The sequence below is a fragment of the Diceros bicornis genome, unplaced genomic scaffold (genome assembly GCF_020826845.1).
Source record: "Diceros bicornis minor isolate mBicDic1 unplaced genomic scaffold, mDicBic1.mat.cur scaffold_67_ctg1, whole genome shotgun sequence".
Taxonomy (NCBI): Eukaryota; Metazoa; Chordata; class Mammalia; order Perissodactyla; family Rhinocerotidae; genus Diceros; species Diceros bicornis.
This window is the reverse complement of record NW_026691553.1, coordinates 619061-644497: the sequence shown is the minus strand read 5'-3', so window position 1 is coordinate 644497 and position 25437 is coordinate 619061. Positions and strand designations below refer to the sequence as shown.

General features: G+C 67.1%; 2 protein-coding genes across 5 annotated transcripts in view; one reads left to right on the top strand and one right to left on the bottom strand.

Moving 5' to 3' along the window:
- The window catches only part of SBNO2 (strawberry notch homolog 2), a 51327-nt gene extending 33777 nt beyond the window's left edge, over positions 1-17550 (top strand). For 2 of the 3 annotated variants that reach the window (XM_058537830.1, XM_058537832.1), the window contains 28 exons: positions 668-829; positions 3299-3382; positions 3621-3717; positions 4322-4476; positions 4590-4723; positions 4818-4908; positions 4982-5125; positions 7292-7409; positions 8058-8163; positions 8493-8646; positions 9558-9734; positions 9996-10093; positions 11033-11115; positions 12470-12661; positions 13172-13341; positions 13573-13704; positions 14101-14236; positions 14328-14440; positions 14532-14603; positions 14695-14803; positions 14978-15052; positions 15250-15393; positions 15555-15649; positions 15723-15815; positions 15920-16051; positions 16217-16293; positions 16500-16690; positions 16775-17550. In XM_058537830.1, the coding sequence (XP_058393813.1) occupies positions 668-829; positions 3299-3382; positions 3621-3717; positions 4322-4476; positions 4590-4723; positions 4818-4908; positions 4982-5125; positions 7292-7409; positions 8058-8163; positions 8493-8646; positions 9558-9734; positions 9996-10093; positions 11033-11115; positions 12470-12661; positions 13172-13341; positions 13573-13704; positions 14101-14236; positions 14328-14440; positions 14532-14603; positions 14695-14803; positions 14978-15052; positions 15250-15393; positions 15555-15649; positions 15723-15815; positions 15920-16051; positions 16217-16293; positions 16500-16690; positions 16775-17271 (3831 nt within the window). In that variant the 3' untranslated portion in view covers positions 17272-17550. The remainder of the gene's footprint in view (positions 1-667; positions 830-3298; positions 3383-3620; positions 3718-4321; positions 4477-4589; positions 4724-4817; positions 4909-4981; positions 5126-7291; positions 7410-8057; positions 8164-8492; positions 8647-9557; positions 9735-9995; positions 10094-11032; positions 11116-12469; positions 12662-13171; positions 13342-13572; positions 13705-14100; positions 14237-14327; positions 14441-14531; positions 14604-14694; positions 14804-14977; positions 15053-15249; positions 15394-15554; positions 15650-15722; positions 15816-15919; positions 16052-16216; positions 16294-16499; positions 16691-16774) is intronic. The other variant, XM_058537831.1, reaches the window with a different exon arrangement.
- A 1864-nt stretch (positions 17551-19414) lies between these two features.
- GPX4 (glutathione peroxidase 4) lies at positions 19415-21578 on the bottom strand. 2 transcript variants are annotated; one of them, XM_058537827.1, is made up of 7 exons: positions 21459-21578; positions 20460-20554; positions 20232-20376; positions 19991-20142; positions 19868-19892; positions 19617-19676; positions 19415-19544 (listed from the first exon to the last, which is right to left on the bottom strand). In XM_058537827.1, the coding sequence occupies exons 1-7, from the start codon at positions 21540-21542 to the stop codon at positions 19512-19514; spliced, it is 594 nt and encodes a 197-aa protein (XP_058393810.1). In that variant the 5' UTR covers positions 21543-21578; the 3' UTR covers positions 19415-19511. The 2 variants fall into 2 exon arrangements, with proteins under 2 accessions (XP_058393810.1, XP_058393812.1); XM_058537829.1 differs by lacking the exon at positions 21459-21578 and adding an exon at positions 20815-21045.
- Positions 21579-25437: the final 3859 nt, after the last annotated feature.

The following is a 25437-nucleotide window of genomic DNA, read 5'->3' as shown; positions in this document are numbered from 1 at the left end:
TGGTGCCCCTGTCCGCGCGTGGGTGGACGCCCCATGCGCCTGTCCCCGTGCGTCGGTGGACGCCCCGTGCGCCTGTCCCCGTGCGTGGGTGGACGCCGTGCGCCTGCCCGTGCAATGGTGGACACCCTGTGCACCTGTCTGTGTGTGGGTCGACACCCCTGTGCACCTGTCCGCGCGTGGGTGGATGCCATGCACCTGCCCGTGCGTGACTGGAGCCCGGTGCCCCGTCCATGTGTGGGTGGACCCCATGTACCTGCCCGTGCGTGACTGGAGCCCGGTGCCCTGTCCATGTGTGGGTGGACCCCGTGTACCTGCCCGTGCGTGACTGGAGCCCGGTGCCCTGTCCATGTGTGGGTGGACCCCGTGTACCTGCCCGTGCGTGACTGGAGCCCGGTGCCCTGTCCATGTGTGGGTGGACCCCGTGCACCTGCCCGTGCGTGGCTGGAGCCCGGTGCCCCATGTGTGGGTGGACCCTGTGCACCTGCCCGTGCATGACTGGACTCCCTGTGTCCCGTCCATGTGTGGGTGGACCTCCTGTACCTGTTCGCGCGTGGGTGGACGCCCCGTGCACCTGTTCACATGTGGGTGGACGCCCCGTGCACCTGTCCACATGTGGGTGGACGCTCTGTGCACCTGTCCGGTGGCCCCTCACCAGCCTGTCTTGCAGGACTCCTCGTTCCTTGACGACCTCTCCAATGCCTCCATCTTCTCCTCGTCCGTGGACTCCCTCTCAGACATCGCCGACACCCCTGACTTCCTGCCCGCTGACAGCCTCAGCCAGGTGCCCACCATCTGGGACGTGAGCACCGGCCCCTCTGCCCACGACAAGGTCAGTGCCCCTCGGCTTCTGTGCCGTCAGCTGTCCGCAGCCCTGTCCCCGGGCTGGGGCAGGTCTGGGCTGTTCACAGATGCAGACCAGGTTGTGGGTCGAGGGTCCTCATGAAAGGTCTTCTCAGTGCCGCGGGTGGCTGGACTTCCACGCCCTGCCGTGTGCGGGGCCCTGGCTGTCCCCTGCTCTGCTGGGTCCACCAGGAGGTGAGGGAAAAGCCATTTCCAATGCTCGTTCTCCTTCTGGTGATTCTGCTCCCAGAGGACACTGGGCGATGTCTGAGGACATTTGAGGGGTGCTGGTGTCAAGTGGGTGGGGCCCAGGATGCTGCTCACACCCCGTAGCACAAGGACAGCCGTCACAGAGAATGACCCGGCTCTGAATATCCACAGGCTGAGGGGCGACCCTGGGCTAGAGGAGCATGAGGTTACGTGACGGGACGGAGCTGGTGGGCAGGGAGGGGTCCCCCTGGAGAGGCAGTTTCGGGCTGAGGGCTGGAGGAGGAGGCATCAGCCGGGTCAGAGGCAGAAGCAAGTCCGATGGGCTCCGGGGTCAGCGGTGGGCTGAGTGCCTGGCTGGGTGGGAGCCCAGAGGGTGAGGTTGGCAGAATCGGGCCCCGGGGCAAGGCGGGGTTGGACCTGTTTCTCAGCGCGACGGGCAGCTCGTGGCCAGCTTCCTGCAGCGGCTAAAGCCCTGGGGTTGGCGTCCATGCAGCTCCTCCTGCAGGACGTGAACGGCGGAGGGACCGGGGGACGCAGGAGGTGGCCGGGCCCGGGGTGAGGGGGGTCCCAGGTGCGCCACGCCGACATTCCAGTGTCTTCCCAGGACTGCGCAGTGAGGGTATCTGGTGAGGGAAGCAGGGCTCACACCATCCGGGCCTTTCCCACTGCGGGGAGAGGGGGTGATCTCTTCCATCCAGCAGCTGGACGTAGCCCACACCCTAGTGGACGCTGATGGGCACACCCTGCCTGGTCACCTCGAGGGACCACAGGAAGCCCAGAGGAAGGGTCTGTGACTGGACAGCAGGACACACGGGCCTGGGAGGTGTGGAGCCGGCGGGGGTGGGAGGTGCCCGGGGCAGCCTGTGCGGTCCTCGCCCTTGGCAGCCTCAGTGGGCGACCCAGGCCCAGCCCCGTGCCCGGGCGCAGGGGCCCAGTGGGGCAGGGCGCTGCCTGCCTCCAGGGTCCCCCCACCGGCTCCAGCTCCTCGTGGAGGACGAGAGGCCCGAGAGGCCCGCGCGGCAGGAGGGCATCTGAAACCCAACGCTGCCCGCCTGCCGGCCGCCAGGAACCCCGACTCAGCCTTCCAGGAACCCGGCCTCGTTGTTTGTTTGTTTTTGTTAATTTAAAAACGAAAAGGGAGGGGGAACTGAGTGCAGGTTGCTGGCCTCCCGGTACCTCGCTTCCCTTTTATTTTCTCTCTGAGAAAACCGGCGTGTTCTTCACCTTGGAAACAGCGGGCGTCGGGGGAGTTGAGTTGGTCGTCACGTGACCGACCCCCCCGGGGACCTTGTTGCCCTGAGACCGTCCCTGACACGTGTGCTCGGGCGCGGCCCTCACGATCCTCGGTCTTGGGACGGTGGGGTCCACGTGCGGACAGGGTCTGGAAGGGATTTCTCCATTGCTATTGTGGGTCTCACGGTGGGGTTTTTTAAGATGGCCCCACGTGTTACTTTCACGATTTTTATTTATGAGGAGCAAGTATGTTTTGGAATTGCACAGGCCCTGGGGGGCAGGTTGAGGGCCAGGATGTGACTCGGTCTGCCGAGGTTTGGGTCTCGTGTCCCGGCCCGTCTATGGGCTCTGGATGCCGTGTCGATTCTGAGACCCCCGGTAGGCCTCGTCCCCCATGGCTGAGGGACTCCGCCTAGGCACCCGGCTCTGGCCGCCCCGTTTCCATCCCCCTAGACGAGACTCTCGGGCTGTCAGTCTCCCCAGGGCCAGACTGTGGTCTGGGACATGTCCCTGCTCTGGTCATCTGTGCGACAGGGGGTTCCAGCCAATTCACCCTGCAGAGGAGCCACCACCCCTGGGGGCTCCTATGCACTGGGGGCAGGAGGAAACACAGGGACTGCCCCTCGGCCCTGTATGCTGCATGAATCGGGCCGCATGTCAGCGCGGGACGAGGCGTGGTCACCACCCTGTCAGGCTCACAGGGCCCAGGCCCACCTGCCTGCCCCTGAGACAGTCCTACTGGCTCTCGTCCCACCCCCAAGGGACCCAACATGCTCCCCAGTGCATGAAACCTGGCACACAGTGGGTCTCGCCACCAGTCTCTGAGGAGGCCTGTCCTGGGCCTGGACCTCGAAGGGAAGGGGCCTGTCATTCATCAGAACCGGCCAGCCCTGGACGAGGGCAAGAGGACGGCATGGAGAGCCCCCCTGGAGGCTGGGCCAGGTCAATCGAGGTGCTTCTTCCTCCCATCTGGCCTCTGGACTGACGGCCTGTCTCCCCTCCCTTTCCCCTCCAGCTGTTCCTGCCCAGTGGGTCATTTACGGGCTTCCAGGACCCTGTGCCCTCCCTCCCCAGCACCCCACTCCTCATCAGCTACCAGGTGAGCCGGGCCCCTTCCCCAGCCCTGCCTGCTCCTCCTGGGGACTAGGGACGGCCACTCACACTCAGGCACTTGCCCTGTCCTGGGTCCTGGGCTGCCCGTTTCACAGATGGGGAGACTGAGACCCCACCACCCCTGTCACTGGGCTGGCTGGTGGGCCAGGCCCCTGCCCCTTGGCGGGAGGGTGGCTGTGCTGGGGGGGACAGGACCGTCCCCGGCATGACTGCTCGGCCTTCAGTCTCAGAGTCAGCCCGAGGAGGAGGATGAGGCCGAGGAGGACGAGGCGGAGGAGCTGGGCCACACGGAGACCTACGCTGACTATGTGCCCTCCAAGTGTGAGTGTGCCCTGTGGGAGGAGCCCCCAGTGCCCACCACCTGACCACACTGCCCCACTGGGCCGGGGGCGCTGGCTTCCAGGTGGCGAGCAGGGAAGGCAGGCATGGGAGCTGTGAGCAGGCAGGGGGTGGTTCTGCAATCCTGGCGGTAATCCACGCCTGGAACAAACCAGAGTGTGTGCAAGTAAGGCCGCCTCCGTCCCCCAGCGAGGATTTCAGGGGTCTGCCTCCATCCTTTGTGCGAAGCGCGGATGGGCCCCCTCCCCCTTCTGAGGGCAGCCCCGCCGGAGCTGACCCTGAGACCCCGGCCACGCCCCCTACGCGCCCCCCCGTCTGCCCCTCCACCACGCCCCCGTCTGCCCCTGGCCACACCCCCAACCGGGCCTGGACCACGCCCCTGATCCACCTGCGGCTACGCTCTCGCTCTAGGCCTGCCCCCGCCACCTGCCCCGGCCCTGCCCCTGACCTGCCCTGGGCCACGCCCCCAATCTGGCCCTGGCCACACCCACGACCTGCCCTGGGCCACGCCTCTGAGCCAACTCTGGCTACGTCCTCTGCCTGACCCGGCCCTGCCCCTGACCTATCCCTGGCCACGCTCCTCCAGCCAAGATCGGGAAGCAGCACCCGGACCGCGTGGTGGAGACCAGCACGTTGTCCAGCGTCCCGCCGCCGGACATCACCTACACCCTCGCCCTGCCCGCCTCGGACAGTGGGACCCTGTCCGCCCTGCAGCTGGAGGCCATCACCTACGCGTGCCAGGTGACCCCGGCGTCTCCCACCCTGTCCGCGTCCCGCGTGGGGGGTCCCGCTTGGGGAGGCCGCGGCAGGAGGGCGCCCCGCCGGCCTGACCCCGTCCCTCCCCGTCCCCGCAGCAACACGAGGTCCTGCTCCCGGGCGGGCAGCGCGCCGGCTTCCTCATCGGCGATGGCGCGGGCGTGGGCAAGGGCCGCACGGTGGCCGGCATCATCCTGGAGAACTACCTGCGCGGCAGGAAGAAGTCCCTGTGGTGGGTCCCCCGCGCGGGCCGGGCCGGGGCGGGGCGGGGCGGGGCGGGGCTGCGGGGCCGAGGGCGGGAACGGCCCTGACGCCCCGCCCTGCAGGTTCAGCGTCTCCAACGACCTCAAGTACGACGCGGAGCGCGACCTGCGCGACATCGAGGCCCCCTGCATCGCGGTGCACGCGCTCAGCAAGGTGGGTGTGCGCCCCGCCGCCACGCCCCCGCCCCGGGGTCCCCCGCGCGCGCCCACGCCCGCCTCTCTCGCAGATCAAGTACGGCGACAACACTACCTCAGAGGGCGTCCTGTTTGCCACCTACTCCGCCCTGATCGGGGAGAGCCAGGCCGGCGGCCAGCACCGCACGCGCATCCGCCAGATCCTCGAGTGGTGCGGGGAGGCCTTCGACGGCGTCGTATCCTTGCCCGCGGGCGGGAGGGGGCCAGGGGAGGGGCTACAGGGGCGGGAGGGAGGAGAGGAAGGGGCGAGGTGGGGTGGGGTGGAAGGACAGGGCCGGGTCGAGGGAAGGGGCTACAGGACCGGGAGGGAGGAGGGGGAGGAGGCGGCAAAGTGGGGTGGGCTGGAAGGACGGGGCGGGGTTGAAGGGAAGGGGCCACAGGGGTGGGGGCGTGGTGAGAGGAGAGGGGAAGGGGAGAGGAGGGAGGCGGGGCTGGAGGGGGCCCGTGGGATAAGGGGTCGGGAGGGGTCAGGGAGGCGTCTCTCTCCGGTTGCATCATGATGGGATCTGGCGGGGCGGAAGGAGCCCGGAGGACCTGAGACCCCACCCCCTCACGCGGGAGGAATTCTCGGCAGAGGAATGTTCTCGTTGCGAGGTTCACCCTCAGTGACCGCTGTCCTCTGCCCCTGGCGGTCTGCCTGGGCCTCCTGGCTCCAGCAGGCGGACTGTGACCACAGGCTAGGGTGGTGGTTGCTGTGACACCGCGGGCCGGAGGTGTGGGGGCGTGGAGCACTTTCCCCCCTCAGTTGGTCTGGACTCCTGGGGTGGGCAGGCCAGGCCAGGAGGCCCAGAGGACGGCTCTGCACGAGGCAAGGCTGCCTGGGCTTGGCCAGTGGGTGTCAGGTCCCAGGCCCTTCCTGGCTGTGGCAAGAAGACCCCTGATTGGGGGGCTGGTTCCACCCTTCCCATCTTCTCCCCTGGAACTTAGATCACGTCTGTTCTCCTCCTGCCGAACTGTGGGAAAGTGAGGCGTAGGAGAATAAGCCAGAGTTGACCGCATCTCCGCTAACTTGTCTAATTGCACACCGAGTGCAGACACGTTTTTTCTCTAACACCCTTCCAGCAGACCCCTCAGTCTCACCGAGCCGCCCCCCTGCCCCGCCCTGCAGTGGGCACCAGGGGGCCTACCGCTCACCGCCGGGATGTCTGCAGAGGGCGCCCCTTTATCTGTCACCAGACCCTGCCTCTTGCTGCTGAGGCGGCCTCTGTTCCCACGGTGGAGCCTGGGGCGGCCGTGCAGGATATTTGTCCTCCTGAGCCCCGGGCTGTCCCGTGTGTACCATTTCACCTCAATTTCTTCTTCCCCGCCTGAGCCCTCGGGTTTGCTCGTCCCCGAGTGTCACACTGCTCTGCCCTTACACAGCCATTTTCCGGTCTTGGGGACATTCCCGTGGTTTCCAGCCTCTCTGCTTTATAAACAGGAGTGAGCGGGTGTGTCCAGGGAGACCCCTTCTCACTGTCTCCTCCAGGCTGTTCCCAGAAGTGGGGGGACCGGCCCCCACGCTCTCCAGAAGTGCCCTTCGCTCCTGGTCCCAATCACGGGTCAGAAGGGGGACGCGGGCCTGGGTGTCCTTTCTGTGCACAAGGGCGTGTTCACAGGTTTACTGTTAGACGCTCGCCTCAGTACAGAACAGCTCCTGCGGGCCACGCGGAGGACTGGGGTCACGGTGCGCCTTGGGCACCTGACTGACACTGGGCACCGCAGCGTGTAGAAATGACGACGGTGTTAACATTCCACCCCGAGGGGCTGTGTGCTCGGCTCCAGGCTCCCGTTCTTCGCTTGTATTTTCGCAGATCCTCCGTCAGCCCTTTACACACGCACATCACGTGTATGTGCACACGTGTGTGTAGACACACTTTGTTTTCAAGTGGGTTCATGATAGGCATCCTTGTCCGTAACTTGCTTTTTCTCCCTTAAAACGTCAAGAACTTTCTGTATCTTTCAGTTTGTTTTTCCGCGTCGTTTTTAAATTGAGATCAGTGCAGACTCGTGTTCAGTTGTGAATGTGATACGAGCCCAGCTCCTGGTGGGCACAGTCACAGCCCACCCCTCATTCAGAGGCCCCCCCTCCCTGATGCTCGTGGGTGCGTGTCTGTGCGTCAGCCTCGTCTTCCAGGTCTTCACAAGGCCGTCACACACACGTCAGCATCGTGTGTGGCCCAGAGGCTGTTCCCACCCGCCCTCATGACCTTGCACACCCAAGGCCCCCACCCCGTGGCCACACCGCCCCCAGGCATCTTGCCGAGTTCCCCCAACCAGGAACGGGCAGCCTGGGGGGGCGTCAGGCCAGGGCCTGTGGGTAGCCTGCCTTCCAGAACAGTCCTTGACCCACACCACCCCAGATCGTGTTTGACGAGTGTCACAAAGCCAAGAATGCCAGCTCCACCAAAATGGGCAAGGCCGTGCTGGACCTGCAGAACAAGCTGCCCCTGGCCAGGGTGGTCTATGCCAGCGCCACAGGTGAGGGGCCCGTGGGGGGCGGGGGTGGGGCTGGTCTTTGAGGACAGCTGCCAGGGACAGGGAAGGTGCCCAATCGCACGTGCCATCATTAATTAGCGATGTCTGCTCTGGTGCAGCCCTGGAGGGTGTCCAGTATGTCAGGGGCAGGGAGGGGAACCTGATTGCACTTACCGTCATCAATTAGCGATGTCTGCTCTGGTGCAGCAGTTGCGGGTGTGTCCATTGTGTCGGGCAGGGAGGGGAGCCTGATTGTACGTGCGATCATCGATTAGCATTGTCTGCTCTAGTGCAGCCCTGGGGGGTGTCCAGTATGTCAGGGGCAGGGAGGGTGCCTGATCGCATGTGCCATGATCAATTAGTGATGTCTGCTGTGGTGCAGCCGTTGGGTGGCATCCAATATGCCATCCGTGGCTTTGCTTGTCTGCACCCCATACAACCTGGCCTGAAGGCAGAGGTCACTCTCCCCAGGCAGACGCCAACCCCCATCAGGGGCTCCCCTCTGCCCGCTGGCTCCAGCCCCTTGGCACCCCACCTGTGGGCACTTTTCTGAGAGCCTCAGCCCCGTTCCTGGCCCGAGGGCCATTTCTGGCCATGTTCAAGGCCCCCCGACCTCGCTGGGTTGGAGGAGCTGATGGCACCTTCCCCCAGGTGCCTCCGAGCCCCGGAACATGATCTACATGAGCCGCCTGGGCATCTGGGGTGAGGGCACACCCTTCCGGACCTTTGAGGAGTTTCTGCATGCCATCGAGAAGAGGTGAGCACCCTTCCCTGCCCGTGACGGAGGCAGCAGGGGACCCCCTGGGGGCCCTGCTCATCACACACTGGGGCCTGGTGTCTGTGTGCCCCCTCCACACCCCAGCTCACACTTCTCTGGCCCCCAGAGGGATCGTAAAATGAGAATCTGCCGCAGCAAACAGAGCCCAGGGCCTTTGCACGTGCCGTGTACTTGTACCCAGCCCCTCCTCCCCCCCGGGGCTCAGCCCCAGGTGTCAGCCCTCCCCAGAGTCAGTTCATCGCTAGGTGGGACCCCGCATGTGGTGGACAAGTCCCGGCCCGCGCTCAGGGCCCTGTCCCCGTCCGCAGGGGCGTGGGCGCCATGGAGATCGTGGCCATGGACATGAAGGTCAGCGGCATGTACATCGCCCGCCAGCTCAGCTTCTCTGGCGTCACCTTCCGCATCGAGGAGATCCCGCTGGCCCCAGCCTTCGAGCGCGTCTACAACCACGCGGCCCTGCTGGTGAGCAGACGACGGTCTCCGCCACGTGGACACTCTGTGCGTCGCTCCTTGTCCCTAAAGACGCCACAGGGGCTTGTCAGGTCACGGAGGGGGGCAGCAGCCGGCCCGCCTGTTGGTGTTTGGCGGGAGCCCCGTGTCTCGGTTCTGTTCAGGTCAGGGATCCTTAAGTGACTAATGACGTGGGCGTAGGACCGGCCGCCTCCCCTTCCCACCATCTGCAAGCACTTTCCCCCAGGTCGTGACCCAGAGCGCATGGCCGTTTTCAGTGTCCACGTCTCTGTGGCCTGTGGCCTGGCCCCCGTCTCCTTCAGCGTCCCCTCCATGTGGATGGGTTCCCGTGTTCTGTCAGATCCCACCCACATGGGATGAGCCCTGAGCAGCAGCCCTGCCCGTGTTCTAGATGGTTCTTTCAGCTCAAACCAACACAGGGCCTCCCCCTGAGCACTGTGGACATTCGGGCCAGGTCACTCTCTGTGGGGGGCCGTCCTGGGCGCTGTGGGGGTTGAGCAGCATCACTGGCCCCACCCACTCGATGCCGGGAGCTTCCCCAGTGGGACAACGCCAGATGTCCCCAGACGTCACCCAGTGTCCCCTGGGGGCAGAGTTGCCCCGTTGAGACCCCTGGTGTAAACTGTCAGAGACAAGTGGCTGCTGGCAGGAGGCGGTCACCGCAGCTGCCCCGCCCCTTGTGACTGCTCCCTCCACCGTGGCCTCGCCTGCATCACACGTTTTGGTTTTTTAACATGGCTGACTCCTGGGCTATTGGCGGCGCCTCTCTTGTTCTCCTTACGACCCCCACCCCTGGCCCCGAATTCCAGCAGGCTGGGGGCCGGCGGGCCTGGGTCCCGGGTCCCGGTCGGGGATGGGCAGCGGCCGGGCGGCGGCGAGCTGAGCGGGCCGTGTTGTTGCAGTGGGCCGAGGCCCTGAGCGTGTTCCAGCAGGCGGCCGACTGGATCGGCCTGGAATCCCGCAAGTCGCTGTGGGGTCAGTTCTGGTCAGCCCACCAGCGCTTCTTCAAGTACCTGTGCGTGGCCGCCAAGGTGCGCCGGCTGGTGGAGCTGGCCCGCGAGGAGCTGGCCCGGGACAAGGTGAGCGGGCGGAGGCGGGCCGGGCAGAGAACAGCGAGGGGGGCCGGCGCCGGCAGTCGGCTGCCATGCGGAGTCCCGGGTGGATCTGGGGGTGCTGGGGGCCGGGCAACGAGTGGGACACAAGGGGAGGGAGGAGGGGGAAACCGAGGCAGACTACGGCTGCAGGGGGCTGGGTTTGGGGGGCCTGGGGCTTTCCTCTGGGCCACGCTTCAGGGCTGGTGGGGGGTCCCAGGGCCCAGCTCACCCCCTCGCCCCCCGCAGTGCGTGGTGATCGGGCTGCAGTCCACGGGTGAGGCTCGGACCCGGGAGGTGCTGGACGAGAAGGACGGGCAACTCGACTGCTTCGTCTCGGCTGCTGAGTGAGTGGCGCCCAGGGGTGGGCGGGGCGGCCGCGCCCGGGACCCCCTTGCTGTGTGACCTGAGAAGGTGCCCCTGCTCACTGGGCCTCCCTGGGGGCCTACTTGTGGCCTGGTGCTGCCCCGAGACCCCCCAGCCCCGGGAGCAGGCGGGCAGGCGGGAGACGCCAACCTCGACCCCCAGTGCTTTAGGCCCAGCTCCAGATTTAAAGCCCGAAAGATTAACCACGGGCGGCCACAGGGCTCAGAGGGTCCCGGGGTTTCAGAACAAGGCTTCTGGCTGCCCCCCCACGTAGGGACAGCGCTGTTGTCAAGGAGGAGTCCGCTGATTTCAGAGACTGGCCTTTGGGGTCCCCAAAGCCCCTGGCCTCTCTTCCCAGGGCTAGGAAGGCGCCCCAGCCCAGCTTGGGCCAGGGTCCCAGCACGGCCCCTTGCCAGCTCCTCCTCATCCCAGCTCCCCCCCCAGCCTGGCGTCATCTCCTTTCTCCAGGGAGCCCCAACCCCTCCTCAAACCCACCCCACCTGCCCCAATGCTGGGAGCCGCCATCTGCGGCTGCCCCTCATCCCTCCGAGACGGTCATCCTGCGTGGGCAGAGCCGAGGGCCCTTTGACGGCGGGAGCCCCACCCAGACCCCGGCCCCACGCCCAGTCCATCACAGCTAAACTGCACCCCCTGCAGCCACAGGCCCACTGCGTGCGGGTGGGCACCCCACCCTGCTGTCCTCACAGCTCCTTTCCACCCCCCTCCCCCCTTCTCTGAGCCCTGAAGTGAGACCCTCCGCCCAGGCCCAGCCCCTCCCTCTGACCCACCGCAGGGCCCCTGGTGCTGGGTGCCCCCCACCCCAGAGCAAACTGTACACAGGACCCAGTGGCCTTGCGGGTCTCCTGGCCGGACAGCAGGACCTGTCTTCATAGTGAATAAACTCAGCTTTTCACTTTCAGGGGTGTCTTCCTGTCTCTGATTCAGAAGCACTTTCCTTCAACCAAAAGAAAGCGAGAGAGAGGAGCCGGCAGCAAGAGAAAACGTAAGCACCCCGCCCGCGGCTTTGGCTTGTGGCCCTCCTGGGCCTCCCACTTGTCCTCGCTCCGTCCTGCTGCTGCCTTCCAGTCTCTCCTTTTTGTGCATCGTCCGTGGGTTGGCTGGTCACTCCGCTGCCCCCTCTACTGCTCTCTGCAGAGCCACACGGGATTCTGTCACTAAGCTGGCCTAACCGCTGACCGCCACCCTACTCCTCCAGGGCAGCCCAAGGGGGTGGGATGCTGCCCCTTTCCCAGCATCCCCCTGCAAAGGAAGAACGAAACCACAGTCGGCTTGTGGGGGAGGGCGTCCAGGGTCTGATGGGCGCAGAGGGCGGGCGGGGAGCAGAGGTTCTCTAGAGAGAAACCTGCGGGCAGCAGTCTCCCGGCCGCGCTGCCTGCCCAGGAGATGTGGGTCCGGCAGAGCCAGAGACCTTCCTCTGCTGCCAAGTTAGAAAAAAGCCCGGTGCTGCAGGAGGGGGCGCCGCTAGCTCGTCCCCACGCGGCCACACACCGCGGCCTTCAGCCTTACCCCAGAAGGCAGGGCCACGGGATCCTGGCATACAGCCTCGCGCTCCCCCACTGGAAGCGAGCCCGCGGCTAAAACCACGCCGGCCGTGTGGACTAGGACGGGGCCCTTTAAAGAGCATCCCGGGGGGCCGGCCCCGTGGCTTAACAGTTAAGTGTGCGCGCTCCGCTGCTGGCGGCCCGGGTTCGGATCCCGGGTGCGCACTGACGCACCGCTTCTCCGGCCATGCTGAGGCCGCGTCCCACGTACAGCAACTAGAAGGATGTGCAGCTATGACATACAACTATCTACTGGGGCTTCGGGGAAAAAAATAAAATTATTAAAAAAAAAAAAAAAGAGCATCCTGGGACGAGGAAGTGGTCGTCATCACACCTGTTGGTGTGGGCAGCCGCCGTTCTTCCAGGCGAAGGCCGAGTGTCAGCTCAGTGAGCCGAAGTGAAGCTCAGAGAGGCCAGGCACCTCACTGAGGTCACACAGCCAGGCCTGGGGGCAGAGCCGACCCCACCGCCTAGTCCCTCCCTTCCACCTCCCAGACCAGCCTTCAGGGTGTCCTGGACTGCTGTCCCCTCAGGGCCCAGGCACATCCTCTGGCCAACCACCCAGGGCCACCTCTTGAGGATGGGCGTGCGGCCTCCCCAGGCGCCACCCGAGGACGCATCACCATATCAGGAAGTCGGGGATGTTAAAACTGCCCTTCTGACATCGAGCCCTGGCCAACAGCGTGACCCAGGAGAGCAGCCGAAAGCGTAGGGATTCACCCGAGCTGGCCCCCCAGGCCAGGCCCCGGCGACGGGGGAGAGGCTGGCCTGCTGACCTTGGCTCCTCCCCCGCAGGGCGGCCACGGGGCCGTGGGGCCAAGGCGCCCCGGCTGGTGTGCGAGGTGGCGGGCGTGATCCGCATCAGCGACGACAGCAGCACTGAGTCGGATGCCGGCCTGGACAGCGACTTTCACTCCTCCCCCGAGTCCCTGGTGGACGACGACGTGGTCATCGTGGACGCCATCGGGCTCCCGGCTGACGACCGCGGTGAGGCCCAGGCCCGGCGTTCCCCACCTCACGAATGGGGAGACTGTGGCTCGGAGAGGGGAGGTCGGGGCCACGTGGCTGCTCAGAGGCAGGGCCGGTTCACACGGGCAGTCTGGGGGAGGGAGAATGTTCTGGAACCCCAGCCGAGCCTCCTTCCCTCACCAGCCCTGCAGCTGGGGGCACTTGGGCCCTGAGCTTCCGTTTGTCCTCCCTGCTCCCCAGCCCCATGAGGACCCACGGGGGTCCTCATTGCCCCTGGGTGCTGGTGAGGTCGCTGGGCTTGGGCCCAGACGTGGGGGCTCTACGCAGGGAGGCTCCATCCCATACCTCAGCTGGTCTCGGGGAGCCAGCACAGAAAAGCGATGTGACAGGGTCCACGGTGCCCCCAGGGCCACCTGTGCACCCAGCTGTCCCCACTCCCACTCGTCCTCGAGGGCCCGGGGCTGAGTCCCACCACAGGGGGCTGTGGGCAGGTGGCCTGGCTGGTGCCCTGACCCTTGGGCCCTGCAGGCTCGCTGTGCCCCCCGCAGCGGGACCTGCACGGCCCTGGTGTCCTGGAGCACGTGGAGCGGCTGAAGCAGGACCTGCTGGCCAAGGTGCGGGCGCTGGGCCGCGAGCTGCCGCTCAACACCCTGGACGAGCTCGTCGACCAGCTGGGGGGCCCTGAGTGCGTGGCCGAGGTGAGCCCGGGGCGCCCCCTGGTGGCCACCACGAGTCCCTGCCCAGCTCGGCTGCTTTGTGATAAAAGCCTAGGATGTAGTGCAAAGGCATGCGCTTTGCCCCCACACACACACACCCAGGAGCCCCAGGGTCCCAGGTTGGGAGACGGGGAAACTGAGGCACCCAGGGACCAGCCCCTGGGTGGCCACACTGCCTGACAGCCTGTCCCCTTGCCCCCGCCACGGCCACAGATGACCGGCAGGAAGGGCCGCGTGGTGTCCAGGCCGGACGGGACCGTGGCCTTCGAGTCTCGGGCGGAGCAGGGCCTCTCCATCGACCACGTGAACCTCAGGGAGAAGGAGCGTTTCATGAGCGGGGAGAAGGTGGGGAACGCAGGGAGCGGAGGGCCATTGTGGGGTCTCCGGGGCACCCGTGTGCTGTGGGAGGAGCCCGAGAGGGCCCAGGTGACGGGGGAGGCACGGGGGTCTGAGGGGCTGGCTCAGGGACCACGGCCACCCCAGCCCCTGCTGTGTCCGTGTGCATCTCACACGCGTGTGTGCGCGTCACGTGTGCCTGAGCAGGGTGCTCCCTCTAGGGGTGAGCGGGGTGGGCCTGACTCCATTCCAAGCCCACAGTGCCCCCCACAGGCAGGCACCGAGACTCGGTGCGGGTCACCCGTAAACGAGTCCAGGTGGCCCCGGGCGTGGGGTGCGAGGGGCAAGAAGCCGCGGGTGGGCTGCACCCCCCCGCCGCCAACCTGGCCCGTCCGCGTCCCCCAGCTCGTGGCCATCATCTCGGAGGCCTCCAGCTCCGGCGTCTCCCTCCAAGCCGACCGCCGGGTCCAGAACCAGCGGCGCCGGGTCCACATGACGCTCGAGCTGCCCTGGAGCGCGGACCGCGCCATCCAGCAGTTCGGTGAGCGCCGGCCCCGCCCCCGGGCTGACCGCCCCGCCCCGCCCGGCTGGCCCCGCCCCGGATGGCCCCTGAACGTCCCCTCTGCCCTCAGGCCGCACCCACCGGTCCAACCAGGTCTCGGCGCCCGAGTACGTGTTCCTCATCTCCGAGCTGGCCGGGGAGCGCAGGTTTGCCTCCATCGTCGCCAAGCGGCTGGAGAGCCTGGTGAGCGGGCGGGCGGGCGGGGACCCTGCGGGCGGGGGCGGTTCCTCGGGGAGGGGCCGGGGCGCGCGTGACGGCCTTCCCGTCCCGGCAGGGGGCTCTGACCCACGGGGACCGCCGCGCCACCGAGTCCCGAGACCTGAGCAAGTACAACTTTGAGAACAAGGTACCTGGGGCGTGGAGGGGCGGGGCCCGGAAAGCAGGGGTCCCGGGGCCGCAGCGCAGCCCCTGACCCGGCCCTCCTCGCCTCCACTCAGTACGGTGCCCGGGCCCTCAACTGTGTCCTCACCACCATCCTGAGCCAGACGGAGAACAAGGTGCCGCTGCCCCGGGGCTACCCTGGAGGGGACGCCGCCTTCTTCCGCGGTGAGCGGGGCACGCGGGCTCCCTGGGGGGCGGGGCTGGTGCGCCCCGAGCAGGTTGGGGCGCTGGGACTGGCGGACTGGATGTATGTCCAAGGACTGCTCCTACCAAGGGGCCCCCGCGGGCTGGGGAGGGACCGGCGCCCGAGGACCCCGCGTAAGGCCTCCCTTCCCACAGACATGAAGCAGGGCCTGCTCTCGGTCGGCATTGTCGGGCGCGAGTCCAGGTCCGGCGGCCTGGACGTGGAGAGGGGTGAGTCCCGCGCGCGCTCTCCGCGTGGGCGCGTCCCCCACCCTCCCCGGACTGGCGTCCCCACACCCCCCAGGCGGGTCCCCCAACCTCCCCGGACTGGCGTCCCCACACCCCCCCAGGAGGGTCGCCCATTCTCCGGGACGTGGGCGGGCGGGCGCTCCCGACGCAGCCTGAGGCCCCTGCCCGCCGCCCTGCAGACTGCTCCATCACCAAGTTCCTGAACCGCATCTTGGGGCTGGAGGTGCACAAGCAGAACGCGCTGTTCCAGTATTTCTCTGACACCTTCGACCACCTCATCGAGGTGGACAAGAAGGAGGGCAAATACGACATGGGCATCTTGGGTGAGCACGGGCTTGCGAGCGACCCCCACCGCGCTCCCCGGGGGAGGGGAGGCCCTAGAGCTGGGCATTGAGGCCCCCCAAAGGCCAGGGGCGTGCTGACACCCACGGAGGCGCGGGCCCCAGGCTGGACGGCTCACCGCGTCCGACGGCCCTCTCCCCAGACCTGGCTCCGGGCATCGACGAGATCTACGAGGAGAGCCAGCAGGTGTTCCTGGCCCCCGGGCACCCGCAGGACGGGCAGGTGGTCTTCTACAAGGTGAGCGGCCTGGCCCCGTGCCCTCCCCCCTGCCGCGCCCCGGCCCGGCCCTAACGCGCGCGTGCCGTCCTAGATCAGCGTGGATCGCGGCCTCAGGTGGGACGAGGCCTACGCCAGGTCGCTGGAGCTGACGGGCGCCCACGACGGCTTCTACCTCTCCCACAAGGTGGGCGGGACCCCGGGCGGTGCGGGGGGGGGGGGGGCCGCGTCTCGGGGACCCCACCGCGGACGTGCGGCGCCCGCCGCCGCCTCACACACGCCTCCGCCCAGGTTCGCGGCAACAAGCCGAGCTGCCTCCTGGCCGAGCAGAACCGCGGGAAGCTCTTCACCGTCTACAAGCCCAACATCGGGCGGCAGAGCCAGCCAGAGACCCTCGACGGGCTCTGCCGGAAGTTCCACCGGGTAGGCCGGGGTGGGGGCCGGTCCCCAGACGCGCGGCTCGGGGCCCCGTTATTCAGGTTCCTGGCCGGCGCCCCGTGCAGCCGCCAGGTGCAGGCTGAGCAGGCCCGGGGCGCCCCGGGCCTCAGTGTCCCCGCCTGCGCTGGGCTCACGTGGCCGTGTCCGCAGGTGGCGGCGGAGGAGGCCCGCGAGCACTGGGAGAGCAGCTACAGCTTCTCGCTGACGCACTGCAGCCACACGTTGTGGTGAGGGTCGGATTTGGACGGGGGCCGCACTGCACAGCCCCGCCACGCTCTCGGGGCGGCTCTCCGGGGGACGGTCCCCGACACAGCGCCGGGCGGGAGGGGGCGCGGGGGGCGTCTGGGGCGTCCCGGGACCCCGAGGAGGTGGAGCGTCTCCCTGGGCCGCTCTGAGCGCCCCGTCTGTGTCCGTGTGTCCGCCCGCCGCGCAGGAACCGGCCGTGCCGGCTGGTGCAGGAGGGCAAGGACTGCGTGCAGGGCCTGCGGCTGCGCCACCACTACATGCTGTGCGGGGCCCTGCTGCGCGTGTGGGGCCGCATCGCCGCCGTCATGGCCGACGTCACGAGCAGCAGCTACCTGCAGATCGTGCGCCTCAAGACCAAGGATAAGAAGAAGCAAGTCGGTGAGCGACGCGGGCGCGCCCCGGGGCGGGGCGGCGTGGGGGCGGGGCGGGCGGCCCTGACCGCGGCCCCCCCGCCCCCCGCAGGCATCAAGATCCCCGAGGGCTGCGTGCGCCGCGTGCTGCAGGAGCTGCGGCTCATGGACGCCGACGTGAAGCGCAGGAACGCGCAGGGCCGCGGCTTCCCGCCGCCGCCGCCGCCGCCGCCGCGCACGCCCACCCTGGGCCCGCTCGCGCTGTCCGTGGGCCCCGGCGAGGTGCTGGACCTCACCTACAGCCCGCCGGCGCCGGCCTTCCCGCCGCCCTCGCCCTTCGCCTTCCCGCCGGCCCCGGACGCCGGCCCCGGCCCCGCTGGCCTGCTGCTGGGCGCCCCCGATGCGCCGGCCGACCCCGCGGCGCTCGTGCACCAGGGCTGCGACATCAACTTCAAGGAGGTCCTGGAGGACATGCTGCGCTCGCTCAACGCCGTGCCGCCCGCCGAGCCCCCCGGTCCGCTGGGCGCCGGCGCGGGGGTGGCGGGGGGCGGGGCGGGCCCCGAGCGCCAGAGCGTCATCCACTTCAGCCCCCACTTCCCCAATTCCTAGGCCCGGACGAAACCTATTTATCTGTAGTACTGCGTCTGCACAGGCGCTGTCTTCTCCCACCGAGGCGGGGGTGATCGAGGGTGAGCAGGGCCCAGGCCTCCTGCCGACTACTGAGAGAAGGGGGGCGGGGGCGCCCTCCTCCAGCCTCCAGGCCTCACTGCAGTGCCTTCCCGGCCGTGCCTGCCTAGGCAGACCCCCCCGGAAGCTGCCGGCCCTGTGGGGCGCCCCCTGCCTGGTGAGGCGGCGGTGCGTGCAGGTCCCACTCAGGACGATGCGGGGGCCGCCCTCTCTGTGCCTCTCTCCTCTCCTGCCCTCCAGGCCTGGGCGGGGGCACCAGGCCCCGACTCCTGAAATCCACAAAACTGGGTGCCCCAAGAGCTGGAAACTCAGGAAACCCCAGGTGCTCAGGGCCCCGCCTCTCTGGGGGGCTCCGTGGGGCAGACCCCCGTTAATATATGCAATTCCCTTTTCCTGTTCTTTGCTCCCTAAATTATTGCCCGGCCGCCTCTCCCAGACCCCAGAATCTGCTCTGGGAGTCCACGGGGCGGGTGGCCCCCAGTTTCTATCTGTATTTATAATTATGTCAAGTGTATATATGTAAAGAGATCTTTTTTAAATATATGTGCATTTTCACTACTTCCCCATGTCTGCTCCTCCAACCTGCAGGAACAGTGCGGGGTACAGCGGCGAGTCTGCTCCAGGAGGGTCTTTAGGGGGCACCTGCTGCGGCCCCGCCCTGGAGAGTGAGGTGGGTTGGCTGCCGCCTGCAGAGGGGGCCCACTCCTTAGGCCACAGCCACACCTTGCTGTCCGCACCCTCTGTGCCCGCCTGTGTGTGTGTGTCTGGGGCCAGGCTGGGGGAGACAGACCCCACCCCCAGAGCCATTGTCCTCTGCAGTCCTGGCACCTTCTAGCAGGCCAGCTGCCTCTGGACTGGCCGTGCCATGCCCGTGCTGTCTTGGACCAGACACTGGTCGCCTCCTGCCAGCTAGAGACAGGAGCCCCACCTGGGACCCCAGTGTGCGGAGACCAGTTCCTCAGAGCCTCGTGTGCAGGGCTGTGGCTCTGCCTCGGTTTCCTCCCAGAGTTCCTCAGGGGTGTTGGTGCTGGCAGGCAGGGCAGCCCAGGGACAGGAGGCCCCCAGAGCTGGGCCGGGTCTGGAAGGCAGGAGTGGGCGCCAGGCCCTTCCTGGAAGCCGTGGGGAGGATGCCTGGCCTCTGGCCCGGAATTTGCAGAACGCTGCCCCATCCGGGAGGCAGACAAGTGGGCAGAAGCCAGTGGAAGCAGCCCCCAGGACCTGGGGTCTCAAACCGGGTTATTCCCATCTCCCAGCTCCTCCGTCTGCAGGTCCCCGCCCCCTGCTGCTGGTCTTCCATGGGGGCACTGCAAGGGGGGGAGGTTTGGCCTCTCTCCAGCTGTGCCACCCCCTCCCCACAATAGCTCTCTCAAGCTGCCAGCAGGCAGGCTGCGCCCACCGCCTCCCGGGCCCCCCAGGCTGTCAAGTGGTGCTGGGCTGCAGGGCCCCCCACGGGGGGACTGTGCACAACACCCCCTTGCTTCTGCCAAATGAGGCCCCGTAGGCAGGCCAGGGTGCCCCGGCTCAGCGTCCACACCACAACTCTGTTGAGGAGACCCTGCCTTGCGTGGCTCTGTGCCCAGACCATGTTGGCCCGATGCCCGGCCCCAGGTGTGTTGGGCCCCCAGTGGGGAGGGCCCTTTAAGGCCCGGGTGCCCTGACCCTCCCATCTCAGTGCACTGGGGAAGGCTGAGGCCCCAGGCCGCCCGAGCAACTGCCTCCTAACGGGTTAACTCTCGCCCCAGAACTAACAGCCAGTTAAGAGGTATTATCTCCTCCAAGATCAGCTCTGCTTGTGCTCCAAGCTGTGCTTAGCAGGCAAGGGGGCTGCGGAGCCAGGGGCAGCCCTCTGAACCTCAGAACTCCTCCCTCACGCCCCCTCAAGCCTGGGGAGCAGACACCTACCCTGAGCCCCCCCACGCCCCCCGCGGGAGACAGAAGCAGCCAGCAGACCAATCTGTATGTTTTATTCCCACAAGACAGGGGTGGGGACGCCGAGCCGCAGCCGAGCCCGGCCGAGGGACCTTCCTCCGGCGGGAGTGCACGCCGGGTTCTCGGGCCGGCCCCACCAGCGCGCTGGTTTTCAGGCCGGCCGTCATGGGTGCCGGGTGGAAGGCTCCGAGGGGCGCGGGCGGTGGGCTTGGGCGGGGGACGCACTTGTGGAGCTAAAGGTAGCAGGGCAGGTCCTTCTCTATCACCTGCGGGAAAGAGGGATCAGGGGGGCCCCCTCCTGTGGCCCGCCCCCGCGGGCTCCCTGCAGAGGCACCTACCAGGGGCTCCTCCATGGGGCCGTAGCGCTTCACCACGCAGCCGTTCTTGTCAATCAGGAACTGCGGAGACGCACGTCAGGGCGGGAGGCAACCATGAGGACCCTAGCAAGGGAGCTGTGGCAAGCAGCCCCCAACCTGCTGCCCCCTTTGGCCCGGGCCCGGGGCCCCTTGGGCGAGCCGCAGCTGGTGCCCGAATAAACAGCGGCCAGCCCTGGACCTAGTCCCTGCTATGCTTCCCCCAGCTCTCTCACCTTGGTGAAGTTCCACTTGATGGCGCTGCAGAAAAAGAGCGAGGTCACGACAAATCCCACGGCACCTGCGAACCCCCACAGCCTCCCGGGGCCATCCTCCCCGCACTCCCGCCGTCCACTCACTTTCCCAGCATGCCCCTCCCCTTGGGCTGGGCCTTCATCCACTTCCACAGCGGGTGCGCGTCGTCCCCGTTCACGCAGATCTTGCTGAACATATCGAATTTGACGTTGTAGCCCGCGGCGAACTCTTTGATCTCCGCGTTAGACCCTGGCTCCTGGGGCGCGCGGCGGTGCGGGGATGAGTGGAGAGGCACTCTGACCCTCTCCCCACGCCCCACCCAGGGACACCAGGCCCGCCACGCACCTGCCTCCCGAACTGGTTGCAGGGGAAGGCCAGGATGCGTAAACCGCACTCAGCGTATCGGGCGTGCAAGTCGACGAGCTGAGTGTAGTTTACGTCCGTTTTGCCTCATTGGGAGGCCACGTTGGTGACGATGCACACGAAGCCCCTGGAGGCGGGATGGGGCGGTCAGGCGAGGCCAGGGGAACCCGCCTTCTCCCCGCCTCCCCCACTAGGCCCGCGGGTGCCCACCGGTACTTGTCCAGGTTAACCATGTGCCCGTCGATGTCCTTGGCTGAGAACTCGTGCATGGAGCGCGCACAGCGCCAGTCGTCGCGGGCTGCACACTGCAAGTCGAGGGCGCGCTGAGCGGCCGGCCGACGTCGGGGCGCGCGCGGGGCCCCCGGCCACCCGGCCCACTCGCCCAGCCCGGGGCCCAATGGGAGGAAGGGATCCTGGGCGGATCCGCGCCGAAAAAATCAGCGCCCTGGGGTAAGAAAAGCGAGGGCTCCTCCTCCTCGAAGGCGCCCGCCCCCTGCGCCGCAGGGCGCACTCGACCGGAGACGCTGCGGCCCATCCCGCGGCGGGGGTGGGGGCCCGCGCGCACCGGGTCCCGCGAGTCGGCGCTGCAGCCCCTCTCCGCGGCCGGGAACTGCATGGGCCCCGGGCCCCTGGGACAGGGCTCCCTTCGCCGCCGGGGGCGCGCCCTCCTGCGCCGGCACGTCCGCGCCTGCTGCCTCCGGGGCGCTCGGCGCCGCCGCCTGCCGGGCAACCAGCGCCGCTGCCTGCGGCGACCCGGGGAGGCGGCGGCTCCGCGGGCCATGCCCGCCTGGCTCCGGCCGCGCTGTGCCCACCGAGGGCCGCGCCGGGGGACAAGGGCCGTAGCCAGGGCGCCGGACCGCCGTCTGTGACGCACCGCGCAGGCCCGGGGCGCGGGGCGGGGGAGGGGCGGGCGCCCGCGCGCGTGACCCCGGTTTCCAGCCCGTCGGGGCCCCCGCTCACCGGGCCCAGGGCCAAGGGCGCCCCTCGACGCCGCGACGCAGCGGCCTGGGACACCCACCCGGGGTCCCGACCACGACCCCGCCCCGCCCCCTGCCCAGCCCCCGCCCAGGACCCGCGGGGCCCCCGGCCCGCGCGCGCCCCCGCCCCGATGGCCCCCCACGGCTTCCCCGCCGGACGCCCCCCGCCCCGGTCACCGCGGCCGCGCGCCCGCCCCAACGGCCCTCGGGCCGGCCGCGGCGCCGAGCTCACCATGGCGCCGGCCAGGCCGGGCGCCGCCAGGACCCCGCACAGCAGCGCCGGCTTCAGCAGGCGGCTCAGGCGGCTCAGGCTCATCGCGGCGGCGGCGGGGGCGCTCGGACGCAGCGGCTCCTCCCCTCGCCGAGCCGGCCAATGGACGCGCGCCGGCGCGCCTCGCCTCCCCGCCCTCAGCCACGCCCACCAGCGCCCTCATTGGTCGGCCGCTCCTGCGCTGCGGGCACGTGGTGGCGCCAGCCAATGGGAACTCGGGGTGAGGGGCGGTCGGGGGCGGGGCCGGGGCGGGGCTGCGGCTTTGTTGCTGTGGGAGACTGCGCATGCTCGCCGCAGGGCAGGAGGGCGGGCGGCCGCGTCTACGCAGGCGGCGTGTGGGTGCGTAGCGGCCAGTTATCCGGGTGGCTGACCGCGGCGCCGCGGGATGCGCGACAACTTGAGATACCACTGGACACCGGGGGTGGAAGTGGCTCGAACTCGCAGAACAATCGCCCCAGCTCATTGAAAACTGCGGGTTTTCTTTTTAATGTAAATAAAATCACACTGGGAGTGGGGACGCCCGCCCCTCGGAGCTGCAGTGTCGCTGCGGGGGTGCCCCGCGAGGCCCGGGGGTCACCCCGGCGAGACCCCGGACGGAGGCTCCTGCCGCAGTGTCCACCCTTGGTGCGCAGCGGCCGGTGCGGCACCGTCCCGGGCACCGTGGCTTCAGCTGCTGCGCCAGGTGACAGGTGCGCCCTGGGGTCATTGAAACCGTCACCGTGTAACCGGGCACCTCGGGGCCCCGCCCCGGGGAGGTGGCACGAGGCACGCACAGGTGTGTGCTTACAACGAAACATACCCACGGGATTTCTTTCCATGTCTAAGCTTACGTAGCACAGGTGCGCACAGGGCCGCGTAGGGCCCCACGTTTCGGCTAGAAACTTGCTTATTTTCAGTCCAGGCTCAGAGCAGGGCAGAAAAAAAAGGGCCACCTCATTCCTGGGAACTGAGTCATGGGATCCGAAGCAGGCCGGGCCACCCCCGCCCCTCCGAGCCGTGACTGGACGTTGACCTGTGGACAGGCCCGCGGTTTCTGCTTCTGCGCTGCCTGTCCACGTTTCCCGTTCTCCCACGAACACTTCTGCAGAGGCCTTGGGGGCAGGACTCTCCTCGGGCTGGGGTCATTTGGGGGAGCCAATGAGCCCCCTCCCTCTGCCCTGGAGCCAGGCCTGCCAGAGGGCAGGGCAGGCACAGGATCCAGGATCCCCAGGGCTGGGTTGCTTCAATCCCCATCTTGCACAATAGTCTTCATGTGGCTCCTTCCCTCCAGCCTGGCCACCAGAGGCCAAGTTCTCAGGGTCGCCTCTTGGCAGGGAGCCCGCCCATTGTCTCAGCTGGGCCGCCTCCCTTCTCAGGGAGCCCCCCCTGCATTTCCTGCCCCTGGCAGCACTGGCCAGTCCATCTGGCCCTTGGGAAGACTCAGCTGTCTGCTGTTTGCTCCACTTGTGACCTACACCTTTATTATGAAGATGGCCACGGTCAGGGTTATATATTTCAGGCTTGCCAGAAAAACAGCTGCGGGGGAGGGGGAGTGATGGACCAAGCGTGGCACCCCATTCCTGACTGTGCCAGTTACGATAAGAGCAGAGGAGGAGAGGAGGAGCCCGCGGGGCGGGGCCGCGGGTCTCGGGTCAGGGAAGCGCCCCCGGCTCTGCTGAGCGTGTGTGCCTGGGGCTTCACAGCCTTTCCCACAGCGACCTCTTGCAAAGATAGGGAAATGGAGTTTTGGGGCCAGTTCCTGTGTGTCCCCAGTGAGGAAGCTGAGGTGCCCACCAGCCAGAGGCCTTTCCAGAGTGTCCACCAGCTCCAAGAAGGGCTGGTCTGGGCCTGTCCTGTAGCCTGGCTTCTGTAGAAAAAAATTTTTTTTAATGGAGACAAAATCCACATAAAATTCATCATTTTAAACGCTTTGAAGTGTACATTTTAGTGGTTTTTAATATATTTATGTTGTGCAACCATCACCACTAATTCCAGAATATTCTTATCACCTCAAAAGAAACCCTGTCCCCATCAACAGTTACCCCCCCATCCTCCCTGGCCCCTGACAACCATGAACCCACTCTCTGTCTGTGGGTGCGCCTGTTCTGGACATTTCACATCAGTGGAATCACACACCGTGTGTCCTTCCGTGTCTGGTTCTCTCACTGAGCGTCGTGTGTTCAAGGTCCATCCACGGTGTGGCTGTGTCAGGGCCTCACTCCTCTTCATGGCTGCGTCATATTCCAGTGTGTGGGTGGAGCATATTTTGGTATTTTGTTTCTTCATTCACCTGTCGATGGCCACTTGGGTTGTTTCCTCCTTTAGGCTTGTAACGCTGTACAAGTTTTTGTGTGGGCATGTTTTCATTTCTCCGGGGAATGCACCTGGGAGCAGAATTGCTGGGTCACAGGGCAACTCTGTGTTTAACTGTTTGAGGAGCTGCCAGACTGCTTTCCGCCAGTCAGCTGGGCCATTTTACCTTCCCACCCACGAGTGTGTGGATGGTAGCCTGATTTCTGGGCCTCAGGCTCCACCAGGGCCGCATGGTGAGGGGTGCGAAGGAGCAGGATGCCACTCTGTGTCCTGGTGCTGAGGCCACAGGGTCACTGGCAGGACTCAGAATCATTGGCCTTGTGGTTGGGCTCTGCCAGCATCTGGGGGTCCCGAGGCCCAGCTGCTCCCCATGAGCCCTTTCTCCTCTGTCTTCCCTGCTCTGAGGAACAGCAAGACTACCTAACGTCCACACATCCAGCCCACAGCTGCCCGCACCTGGGCCCTCCGCCTGTCACCGTCCAGGCCGCCCCCTCCTTGAAGGCCCAGCCTCGATGGCCCTGTCGAGGCTCCAGCGGGTCTGCCCCCTCCCCCTGCCCAGATCTGCCCATCATTCCAGCAACCTCAGTGCCCTTTCTCCGTCTTAAAACCCAGTCCTGATCCTCTTCTCCGTCTTCCGCCCCTCTGCTCCCCTGGGCATCTACATCCACATCTCCAATTCCTTTGCTCCTGTAACCCCCCCGGGCAGGCCCCCTCCTTGGATCTGCCCTCCTCATGGTCACCAACTTGGCACTCCCGCTTGGCACAAGCGTCCCCATCCTCAGGCCTGCTCGACTTGGAAGTGGGTGCTCTGCTCGTCCAGGTTCTACAATGCAGTGGGGGAGGGAGATACCCTCTGCCGCCGCGGTTTCCTTCCCTCCGCCCCTCCTGGCCCCTGAACTTCAGTGAGGCTCGGCCATCTGCTCTGCTTGGTGACCTCCTCCAGGCTCCGGGCTCCCATCTCCACCGACCTCACCCTGAATTCCAGACTCATATCTCACCCCCTCCCCACCTTCTCCCATGGGGGTCCCACGAGAGCCCCAAGTTCACCACCTCCAGGACCCCCTCCCACACTGCCCCCTGCACCTGGCCCCTCCAGAGTCTTCCCACCCCGTCAGGGCAGCTCCCTCCTCCCTCCCTCTCTCATCTCCACGTCCCGCCCATCTGCACGTCCTGTAGGCATTGCTGTCAGAACACCCAGAACCTGCCCACTGCTCACCCCACCCTAGCGGGAGCCACCCCCATCCCTGGCCAGGACTCGCTCCTCAGCCCCCTCCCTGCTCTCCCTGCCTCTGCCCTGCTGAAACGCTGAGAATGGCTGAAAAGAAAACCCAACTTTTGAACCTGACCAACAAGGCCTCCTGGGACCTGCCTGGCCTCACCCTCTGACCTCCTCTCCTACCCCTGCCCCGCATTGGCCTCTTTGCTGCCAACTCATCAGGCAAGGTCCAGCCTCAGGGCCTTTGCACCGGCTGTAACCTCACCTGACACACCTTCCTCCAGACATCCCCAGGGCTCCCTCCCTCTCCTCCTGTGATCTGGACTCTCCTCCTCCCCTCCCCTGACCATCCCTCTGCAGACTGCAAACCTCCCAGCTCCCGTAGCCTGCTCTCTCTCTTCTTCTGCAGCATTGTCACCTTCTAACATACTT